This window comes from Sorex araneus, chromosome 2 (genome assembly GCF_027595985.1).
Source record: "Sorex araneus isolate mSorAra2 chromosome 2, mSorAra2.pri, whole genome shotgun sequence".
Classification (NCBI taxonomy): Eukaryota; Metazoa; Chordata; class Mammalia; order Eulipotyphla; family Soricidae; genus Sorex; species Sorex araneus.
The window spans coordinates 48,889,964-48,912,182 of NC_073303.1; the positions used below are offsets into that span (position 1 = coordinate 48,889,964).

The 22,219-nt window shown below is 48.9% G+C and overlaps 1 protein-coding gene across 9 annotated transcripts in view; it reads right to left on the reverse strand.

Moving 5' to 3' along the window:
• The window catches only part of AOPEP (aminopeptidase O (putative)), a 402,612-nt gene that overhangs the window by 73,678 nt on the left and 306,715 nt on the right, over positions 1-22,219 (reverse strand). Inside the window, exon 12 of one of the 9 annotated variants that reach the window (XM_055125014.1) lies at positions 6,705-7,072. The exons of the other annotated variants lie outside the window; for them this stretch is intronic. Coding sequence (XP_054980989.1) covers positions 6,752-7,072 — 321 coding nt within the window. The 3' untranslated portion in view covers positions 6,705-6,751. Of the gene's footprint in view, positions 1-6,704; positions 7,073-22,219 lie in introns of those variants that run through there. 9 annotated transcript variants of the gene reach the window in all.

Sequence of the window (22,219 nt, forward strand, 5' to 3'; positions counted from 1 at the left end):
AATATAGCATCTCAGGGCTGGAGCAATAGCACAGCGGGTAGGCCATTTTCCTTGCATGCAGCCGACCCAGATTCAATTCCTTCGCCCCTCTCGGAGAGCCTGGCAAGCTACCAAGAGTATCCTGCCCACACGGCAGAGTCTGGCAAGCTACCCGTGGCGTATTCAATATGCAAAAACAATAACAACAAGTCTCACAATGGAGACGTTACTGGTGCCTATTCGAGCAAATCGATAAGCAATGGGATGACAGGGATACAGTGATAGTATCTCAGAGACCAGAGAATCTCGGGCGTGGTAGAAAGAATGGGAATGCCCAACCTGTATAAGCCTAAGCAGTTTACAAAATGGCTCCATGCATGCAGGCTGCTCAACTGCTTCCTTCTATGCCATCTCAGGATGAAGAGTGTGAATCTTGGGACTCTTGCGTTTCCTCTTCGATGTTCTCCTCCTCCAGCAACAGACCTTAGGGAACGCCTAGCATAAACTACTGACCTCACAACATTTGCCCATTATGTGGAGCAGCTCAACTTCCAATCAAAATCACAATCTATGGAATATAAGCCCATCCATACAAATTTGTTGTCCAGTCATTCTAGAAAGCAAGTACCTATATGCCCCCTCACACTGTATAACCCTTGCACTCCTTATTCTAGAGTTTACAAATCTCAAAGCCTAGATGAAACTGCATACCATGTAGATTAATACCTCTGGGAACCGGACATTGTTAAAAATAGGGTGAATGGGCTGGAGCAACAGTACAGCGGGCAGGGCATTTGCCTTGTACGTAGGCTACTTTAGGTTTGATTCCTCACATCGCATATGATCCCCTGAGAACTTTCAGGAGTAATTCCTGAGAGCAGAATCAGTGATAAGTCCTGGGCATCATTGGGGGTGGTCCCAAAATCAAAATAAGAAAATAGGTGCCACACCCACAAACCACCTCCAACAGTGCTGGGGAGCCATTTCCAGTGATGCTCCTATAGGCAGGTATGGCCTGAAGTCTGGGGGCTTCGAGGGACCAGTGGTGCTCAGGACCACACCAGAACCACTCCTGGTGGTGCTCAGGGCCAAGCATAGCCTCATCCAGTAGTGCCTGAGGCAAGGACAGTGTTTACCATCATTTACAGCAGACTCTGGCAAGCTACCCATGGAGTATTCAATATGCAAAAACAGTAACAACAAGTCTCACAATGGAGACGTTACTGGTGCCCACTCGAGCAAATCAATAAGCAATGGGATGACAGGGATACAGTGATAGTATCTCAGAGACCAGAGAATTTCGGGCATGGTAGAAAGAATGGGAATGCTTCTGGAAAAGATTATTATCACTCTCCTTCTCTCCCTCTCTCTTCCTTTCCCTCCCTCTGTTCCTCCCTCCTCTCTCTCTCTCTCTCTCTCTCTCTCTCTCTCTCTCTCTCTCTCTCACACACACACACACACACACAAACACACACACACACCCCTAAAATAAAATGGAAGATTTAAGACAATACAGAAGGGAAAGTAGAAGTTATTTGATTCTTCAGAGTTTATTCCAGAATCATAGACAATGAAAATCTGGGTCCTCCAAATAAAAATCCATAAATCATCAGAGAACATGATGTCAATGCTGATATGAGAGGTGATATATGTGGGGTATATATACCCATCCCCCATAGCCAGTGTTATAATGATGTTGTTGGTAGCTACCTATTTCCTGATGACAAACATTTTGCACCTGGCAAGAACTAGGGCACCTCATTCACTGCTGTGAGAATGTTAACTGGTTCAACCATTTTGGAAAACAACATGGACACCTCAAAATACAAGGAATTGAGCTTTCATATTGCCCAGCAATTCTATTTCTGGGCATCTACACCAGAGACTCAAAGACTCTATTTCGAAAAGACATCCTGACTCCTGTGTTCATTGCAGCACTATTCAGCAGAGCCAAATTCTGGGAACAACAGAAGTGTCTAAGAACAGACGACCAGATAAAGAAACTGGTACAGGGGGTATGGTGCTGCCAGCAGGTCAACCTGTACCTGTGGGGCGAGTGCATCAGCAGCCTGATGGTGCCTCAAGGCTTTCTGATGCCCCAAAGTTGCCGCTGTGCCTTTGGCTAGACCCAACAACTTGGTACCAAGTTTACCAAAAGATTAAATGGCCAAAAGTTTGGTATGTGGGAGCCACGCCTACACACCACCTCCGGCTCAGCTATACAAGCTCATTTATCATCTTTATTACAGAGGCCCATAAATAAATCTTGAAAGAGATCGAAAGCCTCAATTAATCTCAGACGTGTGCATGGCTGAACAGACCAGGGTAAATCACGGCAGCCCAGAGCCTGCCCAAGCAGAGGTCCCAGCAGCCGCTTGCTTCCACAATCCAAAATCGCCACCATACCCTTGGCCTGACTCCACCGTCTCAGGATAGACCTCAAAAAGACATAATCAGCTGAAAATTCAGGTATGCAGGTTTTGTAACTGAATCTCCAGGCTTTCTCAGAGTTGGGATGGGCTATATACCCCCACTTCCCCGTACTTCTGGAAGCCTCAGCAGTCACATCCACACCCCAAAGCTGCCACCCAGTTAAAAAGCTACTCCAGCCTTACCGTCTGATAAAAATACTGCATGTCCTGAACAAACACCATGACCTCTTAGTACCTCTATATTGTGAACCATCATGCATAAAAGGAAAAGAAGAGAGAGAGCAAGAAGGAAAATGCCTGTCATAGAGGGAGGTTGGGGGTGGGGGGTGGGGGTTGGGAGATAGTGTGAGGGAAACAGAGGACATTGGTGGTGGGAGATGTGCACTGGTGGAGGGACGGGTGACTGAAACCCAATTATGAACAGCTTTGCAATAGTCTGTATCATGAATGTTCAATTAAAAGATGCTTAAAGTAATGTAGAGTTCATGCCTACTTCAATCAGCTCAATCAATGGTTGAATAAGTAACAGTACTTCTACACTAAAAAAAAAGAAACTGGTACATACTGGTACTCATACACAATGCAATACTACTCAACTGTAAATGAAAATGAAATCATGCGATTTGCTACTATGTAGATGGAGCTGGAGAATATCATGCTGAGAGAAGTTAGTCAGAAGACGAAGGACAAACACAGAATGCTCTCACTCATATGTGGGATATAGAGTGACATAGCAGACGAATAACAAATGACCAAAGGCCATGGAACCCCAGAACTGGTGTATGGAATAGCGATGGGGGGGGGGTTGGGGGTTCTGGCCCTAGACAATGGTGGCACTCTGTTGGTGGGTCTGGGGTTGGAGTATTATTGTGAGTATTATACGCATGAGACCATACCCCTCACATAGCTGTAAAATTGCAAATCACAGTGACGAGAGTGAATTATTAAAACAGGAAGAATTAGGAGAGTTAGGGCAGAGTAAGCAACAATCAGACAGACTGCTGCATGCTCGGCTCCTACTGCGGGACGCAGCCAAAGGTGGTCTCGGGGAACTGAAGCCCACCACAGGCTTTCTAGTTTAGAACAGACACTGGTATGACAGGGAAGCTGTTTGCAAACCGCCTTCCACAAGATGAGTCGAAAACAATGATGTCAGCTCGGATGAACTGAAAGCCATGATGTGTGCTGATACTTCAGTACTCGAACCAGCCCCTAAATAGGGTGGCTCTGGTGTCCCTAAGAGGGAGTGGTGGTGGCACCTGGGAGTGAGCCCACACAATGTGTCCATGGAGTCTAAAAGGAGGCGGATCCTCTGCCTCCCCCACCCAGCAGAATTTTCTTTTCTAGCATGTTTATTATTCGGGGGGGGGGGGGCTGTGTCCGGCCACACCTGGCTCAGGGTACCGCCCGATGCTGGGGACAGAGCCAGAATCCCAGGCACACAAGGCAAGTGACTAAACTCCTGAACTGTCTCTCTGGCCCAGCAAGTCTATATTTGAAAAACTTTGACACTTGGGGTAAGGAATGTCCCTCAGCTGCAGAGCACTTGCTATGTATCAGTCCCTGGGTTTGGTTCCCAGAACTGGAAAAATGAAACCAAAAAAAGCAGAAACAACCTTGGTACTTAGACCGGGTTCCTGGCCATCTGTCCTTCCAAAGGAACCAAAGGAAGTCACAGGGAGCAAATAAGCGGATTCAGATCATCCTTCTTCTACTGAGAAGGTCCCAATCTGTCTGTCTCTCACAAATATCACAGAAAGAGGGAGAGGGGGAGAGAGATTGAGAGAGAGAGATTGAGAGAGAGAGAGACTAAGTGTGGGAGATAAGAAAAGTAAACTCCAGCCCAACTGAAGCAGGTGGGGGAGGTTTCAGATATAAATAATACATGAGGAAAGTGAATGCTTGCTCCTGAACACTTAGATCCATATAAGAAGTGTTCCAGGAAACCACGGGAGAGGCCAGATGAACTGGCTGCTAATCTTTTACTTTCCTCTCATCGATGGCTCCAACAGACTGAATCAATGTTTAATGCCAGCCAGCCCTGCCGCGCCCATATTGGGGAAGTCCTAGTCCACAGCTCTTCTCTGCAGGGTGGGTCTTTCCTCCTCTCTGCTCTGCCTCTCCCTCTGCAAGTAGGTGGGAGAGTAGGAGCCGGGAATGTGAACTTGATCCAACACCGATCTGCCAAGCAGCAGACTCTCATTGTTCTGCAGATACCAAACATAACTTCTTTCTACCAGGGATCAACTTCGTCATTCTGCTCACAATGCAGCTTTTGTGCTCGGCAGCACGAGGGATAAAAAGAACCACAAACAATGTGAGAGTTTTATTAGACTCGTCATAAATACCATTTGATATGCAGAATTGTAGAATATACTTTGTTCATTTATATTCACACTCAACCAGTTATGTTAGAATCTCTTTAACACTCTTCTAAGGTCACTTCTGCTCTTATAATTATTCCAATTTATAGTGTAAACATTCCAGTCTAAGTTTTGCTTTCCAGCTGAACACTGCTTTCTGCTGTCTGAAATCCAAGAGCATTGAAAGTCATGCAAATATGTCATAAAAGATGCCATTTCTACTCTCAAGTTCTAGTCCATGGATGTGGTTTAACTTGGTCCAAACCCACATGTGATGATGGGAAACAGAGCCAGTCGTGAGCGGAAACCCACACAGTTCTGGGCCCTCACACCTCCTCTCTAAGCCCATGACTGGAGCTTACAACAGCTACTGCCTGGCAGGGTCACCGTGAGGATAAAGTGACAATGACCACAAATTCCTCTCCTCTTTCCCCTCAGAAACAAAAGCCAGTCTTGTATCTTAAGTGTAAGTAAATGCTCAGTTCCAACAGAGCTGTGACATCATCTTGAAATGCCTCATTCCACGACCACACAGATGCCACTGGATGAAGCCTTGGGACATAAAGACACACATAAGGCACAAGGGCCACCCATGGCGAACACAAAGAAGCAAGTACTCGTCCACGGGCCTGAGATCCCATTTCTTCAAGGCCTCGATCACATTTCTGGCCCCATCTCACTCCAAGTCGTGAACCTGCTCTTGTTCACTATTCTCTTCAGTTTTGTTTGGGGCCAAACCCCACGGTGCTCGTCTTGCTGTGGTGCTGGTGATGGGGCTCACTCAGCAGGTCACAAGAGGGAGTCTGGTGCCGCTGCACTGTTCCCTTGGGCACAGGAAAGGGCACCAGAAACCACTGGGAGCAGCTGCAGAAACCCACAGCCAGGGGGTGGGGAGGCGGCTCCCAGCCAACAGCCTGTCCTGCAGGGCAGTGGGTTCGTGCCCAGTGCTGCATGTGAGCGTTCTCAGCCTCACACTCTGCTCCCTGAGGCCCCGGTGCGGCAAGGAGCTCTGGGAGTGTGTGAGTTTGCCCCCTGGAAGGGCGACCCCACACGCCGGCAAGCACGCCAGCCTTACACAGAAATGTGTGTGCTCGAGCCCTAGTGAGCACCACAGTCACCGTGACTGATCAGGCACTGCCGCGGCAGTATCCGAGCACCATGGCCCTTGGCAGAGGGAAGGGATGGCGCAGACTTCCGCGGTGGTGTATGCCAGTTGATTGATTTTAAAAACATCACCTGGAACCAGAGTGATAGTAGTGTGCAAGCACCTGCTTGTACACGGGTGACTCAATTTCTACCTGTGGCATCCCCTTGGTCACCCGTGCACCACCAGGAGTAATTCCTGAGTGCAGGGATGGGAGTAACCCCTGAATACCGCCAGTTGTGGCCCCAAACCCAAACCCCAAACCAGACAACACCCCCTCCACCCTGCTGAAAACAACCCATCATGTAAAAATTCAGAAAGATTTGATTCTTAGCTTCCTCATCTATAAAATGAGAATAACAATAATGTTGATCTTATAGAACACTAAAAGAAGTAAATATCCATTACATACTTATTCAATAAAATGATAACCTTTTGTTCATTCTGAGAGTCTGACTCTTTTGGTTGGAGGGACATGGGGCCACAGCCGGGGGTATTCCAGAATCACTCTTGGTTCTGTACCCAGGGATCACAACTGGTGGGGCTCCAGGAAGCTTATGAGATGCTGAGTGCAAGGCAAGTGCCTCCCCACTGTGCCATTACTCTGCATATCTGAATCTGTACATAGTATGCCCCAGGACACTTGACAGGGAAGGGGAAAAATTAAATAAAAAGTGCAATTTGATATATAATAATATATAGCTAAAATATATACTAGAACAGCTCAAATATATAATAGAACATATATATATGTAGTAGACTGTATAATTTTCTGATTGACCCATTTGCAGCTTAATTCACTTGGAGGCTTATAGCAAGGAAGGCAGCCTTCATTACCAAATCAGCAACAGCGAGGAAGGAACAGTTTGAGAAGAGACCCAGTGAGAACTTGGGAGCAGCCGCTGGGCACGACTGCAGCCAGGGAGAGTCTGGAGAACCTTCTCTCTGCTCGGCTGCATGGACGATGAGAAGTGACAGTGGCGCAGGGACAGCAGGAAGCCCGGAGCTTGGCCTTCCGCAGGGAGACGGGCGGAGGATGAGGTGGCCCCGCCCTCCCGCCCAGCCCCATCATCACGTGTTGCCCTGGAGACGCTGCCCCATACTGCGGCCGCACTCTGGACTCCCTCCCAAGCATTTTCATGCCAATAATGGTGCTGAAATTAAAGAAGAATTGAATTGTGAAGGTTTGGGGCATAAATAATGTCATATTATAGAGTGAGGGCTAATAACAACCAGGATACCTTAATGCGCTTAAGAAAAAACATATGATCGATGCAGCCCTCGATGCAGTCTGAAATCCCCTTGGCCTACAAAGGAAATATTTTTAGCATGTAGCACACACTTTGCAACAGACATATACATGCACTGAAAATATAATTTCAGAGACACATCTGGGTTTGATCATTTCTTGTTATACCTTAAAGCCAAACAGGCTCTACTTTCTAGCAGGCGAAAGCAAGATCCTACTTCACCAGTTCTGCAGACAGCACTGGAGCAAGTTCTGATCATTTCTTTATTGTTTCCATTTTTTTAAGCAGCAAATATTCTGATGACTCAAATGCAAACGCAGCATGGAAATGTGTTCCGGCAGGAGTGCGGCCCCTCATGTCACCTCCCCATAAAAGGTGACCTAGAGTGCACTGATGCTTCTTTGTAAGGTCACTTGTGATGCCAGCTTAGTTACTTTTACATTAAAGAAACCCTAGAGGCCCAAAGGGATGGGTCAGACCCTGCATGTGGATGACCCCAGTGTAGCCCCTGACACTGCACAGGGCCCTTGGAGCACAGAGCCAGGAGTGACCCCTGAGTACTGGGCACGAGCAGACGCTGAGCACTGCTGGGTGGCCCCAAAGAAGTCAAAGCAGTATCTTGAAAATGAAAGCAGTCGCTGCCCAAGGTAAGATTCAACTAGCGTTTTCGTGGGTGTCTAGGAACGTCAATAATTGGTGTTGGTTGAAACAGCGGGACGTGTGGGCAGTCTCGGGCCTGGGCGATACTGGTGTGCGCTCCGCCGAGATGCGACCTGGGTGGCCACATGTTTGTGCGACCGCTCTGCTGCTGATCGACCATGATCCGGAGGCCAGCTAGGCTACTTTTGGTACCAGCAACTGCTTCCAGCCATGTCTCTAAACTGTGAACTAGCCATAGCCCCATGCTGCCCCAGGAAGGGAAATGACGCAATTTCTAACATAAATCTCCCTGGACTTAATTACTAAAATACTAAAATACAGAAATCCTAAACTGCACGGCTGCTATTGCGGCTGCACGACTTCATATCTCTTCATTCTCAGCAATGGAAAACTAATTATCAAATGCTTCCTTGGCAGCAGGGCTGTTTTTTTTGGGGGGGAAACCCCAACAACAATAGTGAATTTTGTGTTGAAATATGGAATGTAATCAAGGCAAAGAGAAAATGAAGTGAAATTTATCAGCTACGCAGGTGGGGGTGGGGGGGTGGGGGAGTGGTATACTGGGGTATACTGGGGTTTTTGGTGGTGGAATATGGGCACTAGTGAAGGGATGGGTGTTCGAGCATTGTATAACTGAGACATAAGCCTGAAAACTTTGCAACTTTCCACATGGTGATTTAATAAAATAAATAAATTTAAAAATAAATAAATAAAATAGCATCGGGTAAACCAATACAGTAAAAAAATATAAATAAAATAAAATAGCATTGGGTGAACCAATACAGTAAAAAGAAAAAAATTGGTGTTGGAGTTATGGTACACTTGTCTTACATGCAGACGGGTTCAGTTCCCAGTATTCCAGACGGTTTCCCCAAGCCCTTCCAGGAGTCATTCCTGAGTGCAGACCCCTGCAGTAGTAATCCCTGAGCACTGCCAAGTATGGTACCCCCAAACAAACAAGCAGAAAGACTTAATAACCGAGCAAAGCTTTTTTCCTCCTGGTCACAAACAGCTTCATATTTGTGAAATTGAATGAGAAGCCAAAAAAAAAAAAAAAAACCCGATTCTTCGATGATCAGCATAGAGGCTCTGACAGGCTGACGGGTACTTGAGGTTCTTCCAGTAAACGTCCAAACAGCGATTCTCCAGCGAGGGAGAAAAGAAGCACAGAAGCAGGGTTTGCCAGAGCATACACGCAAACAGCACGCCGGGCATGACACGGCAAACGGAGGCACGTTCGCAGGCTGGGGGAAGGCAACTGACCCCTAGCGAGGAAACGAAGACAGTTCTGGAGAAAGCCAGACCAGACCCTCCTCCCTCGAAGAGAGCCAGGTCAGCGGGTCTCTCTGCCTGGCGCCCCCTGCCCCGAGGCGCAGGCCCTGGCGCGGGCTGCATCAGTGTCCCCCGCCTCGGAACAGGGCCACCTGGCCTCTACTCTTCAAAACGCAGCTGTGCGGAGGCGCTACCCCTTGTGGGGGTTGGGCCACCCCTGAAGACACTGGGGAGTGAGTCTGGGCTCGAGCTCGCACCCAGAGCTCGGAACCATCTCCCCCATCTGATGCTGACCATTGTTATTTATTTTGATATTTTGGGTGTGTGTCAGTAGGGAGCGGGTGGGGGAGGGGGTCACAGCTGACTGTGTTCCAGGTCTGTTCCTGGCTCTGTGCTTAGGGATCACCCCTGACAGTGCTCAGAGGAACACGGGCAGTGCCAGGGAACAAATCAGTCTGGCTGCAAGTAACTGTCCTGCTGGAATATCTCTCTGGACCCTGCTTCTATTTTTAAATTATTTTTGGCTTTGGAGTCACCCGCAGTGGTGCCCAGGAGCTACTCCAAGCTCTGTGCTGGGGTTCCTGGCAGCTACCAGGGGACGACACAGTCTGAGGTCACCCCCAGGCTCAGCCCTCTGAGCCATCTCTGCAGACCCTGCAATACTAGGGGCCACAACCAGCCATGCTCAGGGCTTACTCCGGCTCTGAACTCAGGGATTATTCCTGGCAGGGCTCACGGGGGTCATGTATGACACCCGAATAGAAACCAGATGAAGCAAGCAGGGCAGTGCCTGGACCCCTGTCTCATCACTCCCACCCCAATGCTGCCCGTATTGACATATGCACGTGGCTGTGGGCAGTTGGACCATCACTGACCGTCACAGGCTGCTCCTGACACTCTCCTGTTCTCTGTCCACAAAGGGAACAAAATAAGGGCAACACGCCCGGGACAGAGCTGGAGTTTGCCTGGAGAGAAAATAAGAGGAGAGAAGAAACACTCCTCAAATGCTTGAGAAGGTTCACGCAGACACTTGCGGCTTACTAATTACTTCTTGTTTGTTGTTTTGGTGACCTGGCATTAGGGTCTGACTTAGTTTCCATCTCAAGAAGGCCTAATTTTATCTTTCTCAAGACAAAACCCTGAACTAAACTCTCTTTATTTTCTCTCATTCACATAAAAAAAAAAATCCCCAGGTTGGTGGTGCTGAGGGCTTACTCCTGGCTCTGTGCTCACATATTATTCCTGGTGGGGCCTCATGTGGTGCTTCATGAGGTCAACTTCATGAAAGGCAAGTGCTCTGCCCTCTGTTCTACCTCTGGCCCCCAACAGGTCAGTGTGGGAGAGGGGGGAAGGGAGGGCTGACTGGGCCACATCTACGTTCAGAGGTTACTCATGGCTCTGATCAAACTGGTGTTGACTGTGTGCAAAGAAAGTGCCTCTCTCTGACCGTCCACAGCTCGTTGGATTAAATGAAATAGTGCAAACAATGACAAACCATGTCAGTCAGATGGACAGGGATGGACGGGGAGGGGGTGCTGTGGGCCTGCTCTGACACAGAGGGGGACTCTGGGCTCTGATGGGTCAGTGCTTGAGGTGCCAGGGCCGGCAAAAGTCGATGCTCAGAGTCTCTGACAGGATGTGACCCAAGGTGAAAGGTCCCGGGTTCTGCACACAATAAGTCTCAGCACCCACAGATCTCAAGGCCTCCCAGTGCGAGGAAGTAAGATGATGCAAGTACGTCCCTGCCTTTGACGAGCGTCTTCCTGCAACGTGCTCAGCTGATCAAGGACAGGGTGATTCTTCTTTCAAAGCAGAATCACGTGTCTTTCCTTCAAGAGCAGTTTAATCTCACGCTCATCTCTTTGTCCTTGGGAGGTGAAGCGGGTAAGCTGGGGAGGGCCCCTTATGTGGTCTCCCCCCACTGGGCACGACAAGTCGAGTATTGTGGCACAGAGGTGCCGGGGCTTCCAGGGCCATCCCAGGGGTGCCCGGAGGCCAGCAAGCACTGGGAACTGGACTCAGGGCCCCGCAGACAGGCATCAGCTCCAGCCCTCACGACTTTCTCCAGCCCAGACCTCTCGTTCTTAACTTGGATTTCCATCGCCGTTTCCCTCAGATGCTGTCTGCGACACACAGCGCCATCCCAGGGGACCCACCACAAGCTGCCCACTCTGTCCAAGGCCTTCGATGGCTCTCATGGGGCAATCTCCCTCTGGGGCCCAAAACGTACCAGAATCTGAACAACCTGGAAGCAAGTGCATGTCTGATGTCCAGGCATGGCCCCTCCCCCACGCCCCGGGGACCGTCACAAGAGTAGTCTGTGACACTAAACCACTGTGTGACGACACGGGGTCTCGCAGTCAGCTCAGCCACAGGCATGCTGCCTTCCGATGGCCCTGTCTGGGCAAAGCTGCCGCACGGAATGTCCCTAGCAGCAACCCAGGCGCCTGTGTGCACAACAAACAGGAACGGGCTGGATCTGCCTCGTGCAAGGCAAACTGCCCACTGCAATTCTGCCCCAGCCCCATTTTAAAAAAGAACATAAAATCAATGTGTTCTAAAACATTTACATTACACTCAAGAAAGAAAGAAGGCAACTTCTGATCCAACATATTACAAAACAGGACACTGGTATGAATCCTGTCCATCAGCCTCAGCTATCCTGTGGGGAAGGCCCGAGTCTAATGGCTCCTGGGTAACACTGATGACCAGGACTCAGTATAGTGAGACCCTGACAGCCTTCCTGACCCCAACACACAATGCTGTACCCTAGAAAGTCCCGAGAATATTCTCTTCATCAACACCCACAGGTGCTTAGGCCCGAGTCCACCAACCCCATCAGCTGACCTGAGCCAGAGACTAAAGTGAGTAGCTTCTGCTTCCCTTCCTTATGGAAAAAGGACACACCAGTGGGTCTGCCCTGAGTCTGACAGGCAAGACTGGCTTTCCCTACACCATACACAGGATATGCCTCTGCCTACCTGGGCTTGTTCAGAATTTTTATCCTTCTTAAAGGAGAAAGTTGCCCAGACCTTTATTCCATCTGAGAAAGTTATTCCCTCAGGCTTGTGATAGAGTCTGGTGTGAGACCCTGGAGATGAAAGGCCCTGGCCCTGGTCTCTTCCCCAGGGCTCTCCCGCCTCACTCAGCAGGACTTAGGGAGATTAGACTGTTGTCACATGGGATTATTTGTCCCTCTGGGGGTATCTGTTCTTCAGCCCCTGCAGACACTTTCTGGAGACCCAATGTCTGTGCAATCATTTAACGATGCTTTTCCCAAAGGACTCATGCACTGTATAGCTTCTAGACTTCAAGTTCAAGGTGTTGGGATCCAGACCCAGAGATGTGACTCAGAGGCAGAACACTCTTCCATGTATATGGCCTTGTTCCTATCACAGACCAAAAAAAATATAAAAAAACAAACAGAAAAAAACCCAAGGCGTAAACATCCGCCTGATCGCTCCTTCCACTGGCTGGGGGCTGCGAGAGGGAAAAGGCATGTCCATTTTCCCAAGGCGTCTTCATCTTTTGTGGGGCTGGTGCATGGACCCCCATGCAGCCAACTGCTTGTTCACAAGTTGGGGCTTGTCTCACCAGCCCTACGAGGCTCCCTGAAGCTCCTGAATCTTGTGGGAACTCTTTACCATCACATCAAATCCCACTCAGCCTGGCTGTGTTCCCCTTAGCAATCAAGCACCCATGAAAAGCTGGCAGCAACAAACTCAATTATTTGTTGTCAGTTTGTTTCTTTTGGCCAACGGAGTTCAGGGATCTGCAGTCAGGGATCACTCCTGGCGAGCTCAGGGAACCCAGAGTGCTAGGGATTGAGCCCAGGTTGGCCACATGCAAGTACCCATCCTGCTGTACTATCTCCAGTCACGCTCCAAACTCATTCCTAACACAGGAAACGGAAGGAGAAAGTTCACCCCTTCAAATCATGGTCAAAACACACTGGTAGGGTTGAGTGATAACATAGGGGCCACGAGGCTTTTCAAATCTCTGGTCCCCTGATGGCGGAACCACATGATTCCTCATCACATCAGGTCACTCCTGGGCACAGAGCCGGGAGAATAGCTCCTGAGTACTGTTTGGCACAGCCGAGACCCCAAGCTGCCCCTCCCAAACCCCCACCACAAACCCCCAAGCCAAACCAAAACATTCGCCTGATGTAAAAGCACGTGCTACTCTCCCAGTACTGGGGGCAGAGCCTTGGCAGCATATGGCAGGAGTCTTCCCGGTCCTGCTGAGTCTTAATCTTGCTTCTAACAAAACAGTTAACCAGCTCATATCACTGGAATTTAATGCAGCAGACCTGAGTTTGACTTCTCCGTCCCTCTCCTAAGAGTATCCCGCCTGCATGGCAGAGCCTGGCAAGTTACCTGTGGCATATTTGACATGGCAAAAACAGTAACAACAAGTCTCACAATGGAGACATTACTGGTGCCTGCTCGTGCAAATCGATGAACAATGGGACGACAGTGCTACAGTGCTACAGACTGTTCAAACATTTGCCTTCAGTTTTCCACCACCCAAAGCGGCCACATCTTCCCTCTGCTTCCAGACAGGCTCCAGACAACAACTCAACTCAACCCTCTCCGTTTCCACAAATTAAAAATGACCTTTTTCTTCTGAATTCTGAAAGTTAGCCTTTCACCACTCCTTGCTTTCTGCATTAGGTCAGGTGGCTGGGTCTGTTTTTCTACTGAATTATTAAGCACCGAGTGCAAAGCCTGTGTTTCTGTCATCTCTGAGCCATCCACTGTCCCTCACTGAGGGTGGATGAACTGCACGGGGGCAAGAGGGTGGGGCGAGGCGGGAAGGCGCTGGGCTCGAGGTGTGACTTCAGACCCTGGGAGGGGCTTCCTCTGGCAAGTCTCATCCATCCGGCCTGGGACGCCTGGCAGCTCGGTCTGAATCTAAGCTCTACACTGCAACAAAGGAGATCTTCCAGGGGGAGGAGACTCTTGATCTTCCGCATCACTAGGAATCAGGTTTGAGATTATTGCGAGTGAGATCCAAATTCTTTCTGAAATAAGGCTTGGGAGGGAGAGGAGAGAAGGAGGGACACAGCACTGCACTCCAGGCCCCGAGGGGAACTCTCCGCCTCACAGTGGCACCTTTGGAGCCAAAACGCAGGCCGCAGGGATGCAAGGTCAGCACAGCTCTCCTGGGCGGCCAGGGAGGGCAGCACCTCCGCCACAGCTCCTTCTCGCTCGTCACACCGAAACTTTAAGTCTTTGTAGACCAGATGATACTGGCATTTGGGACCCCCAAATCATGTCTTCATGGGTGAAAAATTATAGTGAGGTTGACTTGACTGACTTTTCCAGGCCATTCTGAAGGGTTTCACGAGAATGTGCAGTACTGAGAATGACACCGCTGAGCTGCATTTGTTCTCCCACATTTACATGTGGGTTGGAGAGATAGTACAGGGGTGAGGCATTTGCTCTTCAGTGGCCAACCCTGGTTTGATCCCAGCACCACACATGGTCCCCTGAGCCCCACCAGGAATGATCTCTGAGCAGAGACAGGAGTAAATCCTGACCTCTGCTGTGTGTGGTCCAATACCACATATACCACCACCAAAAAAACTCCACAAAAGCCAAATTTCCATGTTGCATTCCTAACTGCCAGTATCTTAAAATGTGTCCTGGAGACAGGGCCTTCAAAGAGGTGGCGGAGTCAGCTGAGATCACGAGGGTGGGCCCGAATGCAGGCTGCCTGGAGTCTCCTCAGAGAGGAAGACTTCCTCCAAGCACAGAGAAGTGAGGACACAGCAAGAAGGTGGCAAGAAGGTGGCTGTCTGAAGCCAGGGCAAGAGGCCTCCGGGGAAAGCAGCCCTGTCAATGCCTACCTTTCAAACTCCGTCCTCCAACCTGGAGACGACCAGACCCACGCCCCACGCCCCCCAGCCTGTGCAGCTCTGCTACGGCTGCCATGCTGACCCGCTGGAGTACACATGGAAGGGGGCTTCCGGAGCCCCGCCCTGTCTCTAGTGGCCCCTAGCAGCCCACCAGGAGGTCCCTGTGGGAAGAGCCGGGCTCCCGCACAAACAGTAGCACTCAACACATTTCTAAAGATTACAAGATGTTTAATCACTTGGGAAACATGTGTTGAGTCAGTGGGGGAAAATGGCAGCGTGGTGGCTCAGTGAGTGGGAGGCGCTGCCCTCCAAGTTCAGTCGCCCACACTGCCCTTGTGACACCAACACCAGCCATGGGAAGGCAAGGTGAGGGGCAAGGGTGGGGCACAGTGCTGGGGGCACAGCAGAGCCTGGCCACGCTGAGGACTCAGACCTCAGGGCTGGGGCCAGAGCGCAGCAGGGGCCCCGGCCTTGCATGTGGCTGACTAGGTTCGAGGCCTGGCACCCTACATGCTCCCCAAGCCCCGCAGGACTAATTCCTGGGCGTAGAGCAGGGAGTAAGCCCTGAGCACCACCATATGTGGCCCCCAGACAAGAAAATAAAAGAGCAACAAAGACCCAAGAGTCTCCGAGCACTCCGAGCGCTCTGAATAATGTCGACTCTCTGGGCTTACAGCCCACATCCCCACCCCCACACTAACCACCTGGTTTTCTTTGTGTGGCTCCAATGACAAAAAGTCTCTTGCATCCAAATCAAGCCTTCTCAATTTTGTGACTCAGCATTTACCCTGCAAGAGTTAAATTTTTCATTACTTGCTGGTGTGGCCTTGGCAAACTGGAGGTGCCCTGCTAGAAAGAAGTGGCATTTTGCAGGAAGAAAAATCACCTGCTACTCAAAAGTCTGGGGTTGTGGAGCAAATCTGGGAGCTTGAGTTGATTTTGGCTTATTTCCAGAAATGTTATGTGATCAGCCATTACCCACCTTCTGCATTCTTCGTGCCACTTTAGACGACTGAACAACAGACACAGAAGGGCTAAGATCCACGTGTTTGTATGGAGGGAAACAGGTTGTCTGGGAGTAAAAATTCAGAGCTGCAGAGAGCTAGGTTCATGTCCTCTTAAAAGTCTTTCGTGAATGCAGCACTTCAGCTCCTTACCGGGATTATTATCATAGGTGCGTCGCCAAAGACTGAACAGTGCTGACGTTCCCACCAACGCTATCTCTACTCACACACTTGACGAAGATACAGATGACTTCAGTCATGTCTGTGTTGTGAGGGGTTTAAGTCATTAAGCACTCACATTTCAGTTCAGCTAACAGCTTTAGAGTGGCAATATTCAGTAGAATTTGTGCAAGCCGATTTTGTTATGGAAAGTTTACTGGTTGCCATGTTTAAAAATTATGACAAAGAATCTAAAATGTATTTTAATAATATCTCTGACATATACATATATGTATGTGTTTACAATGTAACCAATATTTCAAAAAACAGAAACAAGCTATTTGCCTTTACTTATTTATTGGTTATTGGGCCACACCCAGCCATGCTCCGGGCCTGTTACTGGCTCTGCATTTCTGGTGGTGCCGGGGATTGAACCCAGGTTGGCCACATTTAAGGCCAGTGCCCGAGACACTGGACTCTCCCTCTGGCCCCACCTTTACTTTTAGAGCCAAGTCTCCTACAACTGATGTCTCCACTGTCCATCTTAACTCAGTTGCCAATTTTTATTTTGTTAGTCGGGGCACAGGCTACATACTCAAGAGAGAATCAGGTGTCACCAGGGCACCCTTAAGGTGCTCCGCAGCGGTCGGGCAGCAGTGATGAGTTGCCCCCATCCACATTTTAAACAGGTGTTGCGCAGAGTAGACACTGCTACGGGGCAGCTGCATCTGGGAGACATAACATGAACAATTAAGTGCATTCGGGATGTCCTTGAGATGGTCAGAGTCTCACTCTGCAACCTTGGTAACCTTGGTAACGTGTCCTAAATGTGCTTGTGGCCTTGAGATGGTCCAGACCCTGTTTTGCAAAATCAGCGTGGTTGGGAATTCTGCTGTTTCCTCCTGCCAGCTGCTGCAAACACCCCAGCTCCCATCAGATATTCTATAAAACGGGGCTCTCCCCTTTGTTCTGAGACCGGTTCTGGAGCACAAGCTCGACTGGGTCCACTCAGGGAACAGTGTACAAGTATTCTCCTTCTTGAGGCGTGTTGTTTGGTATCTCACAGGCTGTGGCAGCAGGACTCAGCCCTGGACTGAGCACGCGAGGCCTGTGCTCCGCAACGTGGGCCAGGACCCCGCCCCGGAGGCTGGTTCCTAATCTAACATGGTTTGTGTTGAGATTTCAGAAATATCTACAGTTGAAAACATAGATTCATTCACATATCGCAGTTTTTTAAAACAACACACACAGAGTGTTAGATTTTTTGTATTTTCTTCTCCCCTTGCTGGGGACCCAGACCCTTGGCACTGGGATTATCTCATGCTCTAAGTTTTCCCTGGACACTTTTGGAGTCACTGAGCTGACACTGTCACCTGAGTGCTTGCAGGCAGTGCTGGACTTCAGACATGTGGCCTTCTGCCTGCTGGCCAGTGCTCAGGCCCTGAGCCAGCTTCCAGGTCCACCACGCGCGGTCAGAAACCACCTCAGCACACTCGGAATGACCCAAATTTGCACTCATGACCTTGTACATTGATGCCTAGCGTTGTGATTCGGTTAGTTTTTTTTTTTTTTTCGGGCATTCCCTGGGGTGCTCAGCGATTACTCCTGGCTCTGTGTCCAGGAATCCCTCCTGGCGGGCACAGGGGACCATACAGGGTGCTGGGGGTTGAACCTGGGTTGGGTGTGTGCAAGGCAAGCATCCTACCAGGCTGTACTATCTCTCAGGCCCAATGATTTGTATAAATTAAGCCACGCAAAGTGTGAGCTACTTGTGGCATGTACCCTGTCAACATGTTAAGTCACTGAGTCCTCTACGTCCCTTGCTATAGATTAAATTACATTTAGAAATTCCATCCCTTCTGTTCCTCTGGAGTACAGATATATTCCAAGTATTTAATACCTCTTGATTGTGGCTGTCTGCTGTCACTTCAAGATAGTTACCTGAGTACCTATGACATGCAGGCTAAAATAAGAAGTCAGGGAGCTGGAGCGATAGCACAGCGGGTAGGGCGTTTGCCTTGCACCTGACCAACCCGGGTTCATTCCCAGCCTTCCATATGGTCCACTGAGAACTGCCAGGAGTAATTCCTGAGTGCATAAGCCAGGAGTAACCCCTATGCATCGCTGGTATGACCCGAAAACCAAAATAATAGTAATAATAATAATAATAATAAAATAAGAAGTCAGGTAAAATTCTGGTCTGGGAGTATAGGACAGACATACAAACAGCAACAACATAGCACACACGATGCTTGGTAAATACAGAGGATGAAAAGCATTTCAAAGGCAAGAAAAGGGCATGTTCAAAGAAAGGCTGGTGGTAAAATTCATAAATATTTGGAAACTGCTAATTATGGGTGAGCCTATACCTAGGAGTATGAGAAATAAAGTTGATTAAAGTAGCTTAGAGGGCCAGAGAGGCAGCACAGGGATTATGGAGCCTGGCTGGCACAAAGCCAGCCCCCACCAAGCCCCAGCCCACCCTGTGCCAACACAGCCAGCGGTGGCTAAACCTGCACCCCGAAAGGAACAGGAAGCACGGGCTCTCTCAGCGGGTGCCCCGAGTGACAGTGTGAGGAGCTTGTTCTAAGCACTGACGGAGAAGTTTCCGATGAGAATGGAGCTGAGCTGCATTTGGGGAACATTTGTTTAGTATTGATGTTGATGACCAATAAAAATGGGGAGAGCCTGGGGGCCAAAATACCAATCAACTCCTGCACTAGTTTACTATATAATGAAAAATCATTGGAGGCTCTAGTGAAAGAAAATTAGAATTAACTCTGCATGAAGATACGAGGTCTTGACAACACGGCAAGAAATCAGAGAAACAGGAGAGAGCAGAGTTCCTTAGCACTAAAAATATGGAAGTACAGCAAAAAGGTTAGATGGGGAAAAGTTATTTTTAGTAAATAACTTTATTTGCATAAATGTGTTTTAAAAGATTGGAATAACATACGTATGGACTTATGTGGAAGGAGTAGGGGTGCTTGGGAAATTATGAAAATAAAAAAAAATCTATATAACTGTCAAGTTAGGGAAAGAAGCACCTTTTAAAGAGATGCACATGGCTGTGACAGAGGGGGTCTGAGTAAGCCAAATGATGGTATGATCAGGAAGCTATCCAGCTACTGGAAGTGAGTGGTGGGCTAATATTCTCTCCCAGTCTGTACGGCATTTTTAAATTCTGGTCATCATTTCTCTTGCAGTGAGAAGCTTCTTAATTTGATGTGCCATTTATTTATCTTTGCTTTCTTTGCTTGGCCAATGCACTGAGTCTCTGAGATACCTCTAGATTCAATGTCGTGGAGGGTTCTGCCTATGTTTTCTCAACAGACTTTGTGGATTCAGGGCTGATATCAAGGCCTTTGATTTATTTTGAATTTACTTTTGGGTATAGTGTGAGATAAAGGTCTGAGTTTTCTTTGGATTTTTTTATTTTTTTGTTTTTTTTAGTGTGAGTCTGACTAGTTTTCCCATTTCCATTTTTTTACTGGCTCATTGCATTTTCATTTATTTTATCTTCTTTTGTTTACTTTAGTAGTGATTTATACTTTTTTTTTTTTATAGAAGTCTTTCACCTCTTTTGTTAAACTGATTTACAGGTATTTGATTTTCCCACCATTCATCTGACAAAGGGTAAATTTAACAAGAAAAATACAATGAGCCCCAACAAAAATTGGAAAGATGAGATGACTAGAAACTTCAAGAAGAGACATTCAGATGGCCAACAGGTATACGAAAAATTACCTGCATCATTGACCATCACGGAAATGCAAATTGAAACAATGCAGCTGAGATATATTCACTACATGCCAGTGAGACTGGCACACATCACAAAGGCTGCAAAAAAAACAAACAAACAAAAACAGTGTTGGTGTGGAGTGGGCAGTGGAGGAAGGAAACCTCATCTGCTACTGGTGAGAATACTGACTGCCTCAACCTTTTGGGAAAACAATAAGGACACTTCTCAGTAAAACTAGGAATTAAGCTGTCATATGACCCGGCAAAGCCACTCTGGGCGCCTATCCCAAAGTCTCAGCGACTATTCAGAAAACCCACCTGCACTCCTGTTCCCCGAAGCACTGTTCACAAGAGCCAGGGCCTGGGAACAACCAGCGTGTCCACGAACAGATGGCTGGATAGGAAACTGTGACACACATACACAATGGAACACCGCCTGGCCACAGGCAAAGGTGACATCCTGCGATCTGATGCTACATGGAGAGTATCTCTCTGAAAGCAGTGTGCTGAGAGGAGTTAGAGAAAGAAGACGGACAGAGTGGCCTCCTCATGTGCAGGACACAGTAAGGAAACAGCAAGTGCCCAGAGGCACCAGGAACTGAGACCTGGTCTTCAGTAGGGAGCTGGGGGGGGGGGGGGGCGGGGGGACTGGACTGGACGAGGGGGCGCTGAGGTTCTGGTGGAGGCCATGGTGCTGGGACAATTCATGCACAAAACCCTGCACTAGCAGATTTGTAAACCACAGGGCCTAAAATAAAATTTGAAACATGAAAAAAAAAAGGATTTTTTAAGAAAATATTAAAAGCAATGGTTTGTGTGTGCATGAGACCCTTGGCCCATCCTAGGCACCACACAGACAAAACCATCTCTGGGTTTTGTTGTTGGTTTGGGGGGAGTGCTCAGGGGCTGGGAGTCCAGCGCGACTCCAAGGGCCGGGCAGGGCTGATGCTGCCATGCTGGGCCTGGGCTGCAGAACAGCATCACCAGTGCAGGGACTTCCAGGGCTTCTGGGGACCAAGTGCTGTGAGGATGGACCTTGGTGAGTCACAGTCCGCAGGGACTCCCTCTCCCCGGCCCTCTCTGGAGTGCTCCTTTCTTGTTTATTTTCTTGCTTTCTTATTTGTGCTTATTTTCTTGTGTTATAATATTGCTAATATTCAAAAGCCAATACATAATAATACTTCTATAGTTAGAAAAGTTCATAAAGGCAAATTATTTACAACAATTGTCTATAACGTCAACCTTTTCCCAGGCGGGTGCTCCCTGCTGGCCTACTGGCCGGGCAGGCCCCTGGCCTAGTGTGTGGATACCTCCACACCTACCCGCCGATGCAATTTTTACCTGGGACCCCTTGGAATATCCTGGGGCCAACAGGGCGCCATATGACTCTGGATAAGAAACAGTAGTTTATAAGACTGAAGGTGACATTGGACTGGAGCAATAGCACAGCGGGTAGGGCGTTTGCTTGCATGCAGCTGACCCAGGTTCGATTCCTCCATCCCTCTTGGAGAGCCCAGCAAGCTACTGAGAGTATCCCGCCCGCACAGCAGAGCCTGGCAAGCTACCCATGGCATATCTGATATGGCAAAAACAGTAACAACAAGTCTCACAATGGAGACGTTACTGATGCCTGCTCGAGCAAGTCGCTGAGCAACGGGATGACAGTGATACAGTGACAAAGCCAAATATAACAGATTGGAGTGTTCTTAAATAGGTCTGGGTCCAATTTCTTTTTTTTCCCTTGCTGAGGCTCATGCTTATAAGCAAATTCACAGCTTATTGAAGTTATTGGCACAATTAAAAAAAAAAAGATTCCCATTCAACATGGCCAAAAAGGAAATCAAGGCCACCACACTGAAAAGTGTTGCTGAGAGGTGACACCCACCCTCTGCAGCCCATGGAAGGAAAGTTTCAGCAGCAGAAGGTGCCCTCTGGTCAAGAAACTGTTTCAATTGCGGAATTTTTAATGAGAACAAGGAGCGTCATCCGCCTGTGGTAATCATCTCAGCCGGGCACCCAGTGACTTCTCGTTCCGGTGGGACGCGGCCAGGCGTCCCGCTCACCAAGGGGTCCTGCAGCCTTCGCCCGGCTTCTCTCCGAAGGGGGACAGGCAGGTCGGTCGGCAGAGAAGGGGCCGAGGTGGGAAGGGCCGAGCCCCTCGGGCGCCCGCGGCACACATGTGCACTCAGCCAGGTGCCTCGGGTCCGACGCCACCGTTCCCACGGAACAGTTAAGTGCCCAAGGAAATACCAGCGGGGCTGGCTTGTTGCACCTGGCTCTGCTTGGACAGCAGGTTTGGCCAGTTTATAGCTGAGGTTCATGCGCCTCAGGCCGGGCCCCCCCTACTCCGCG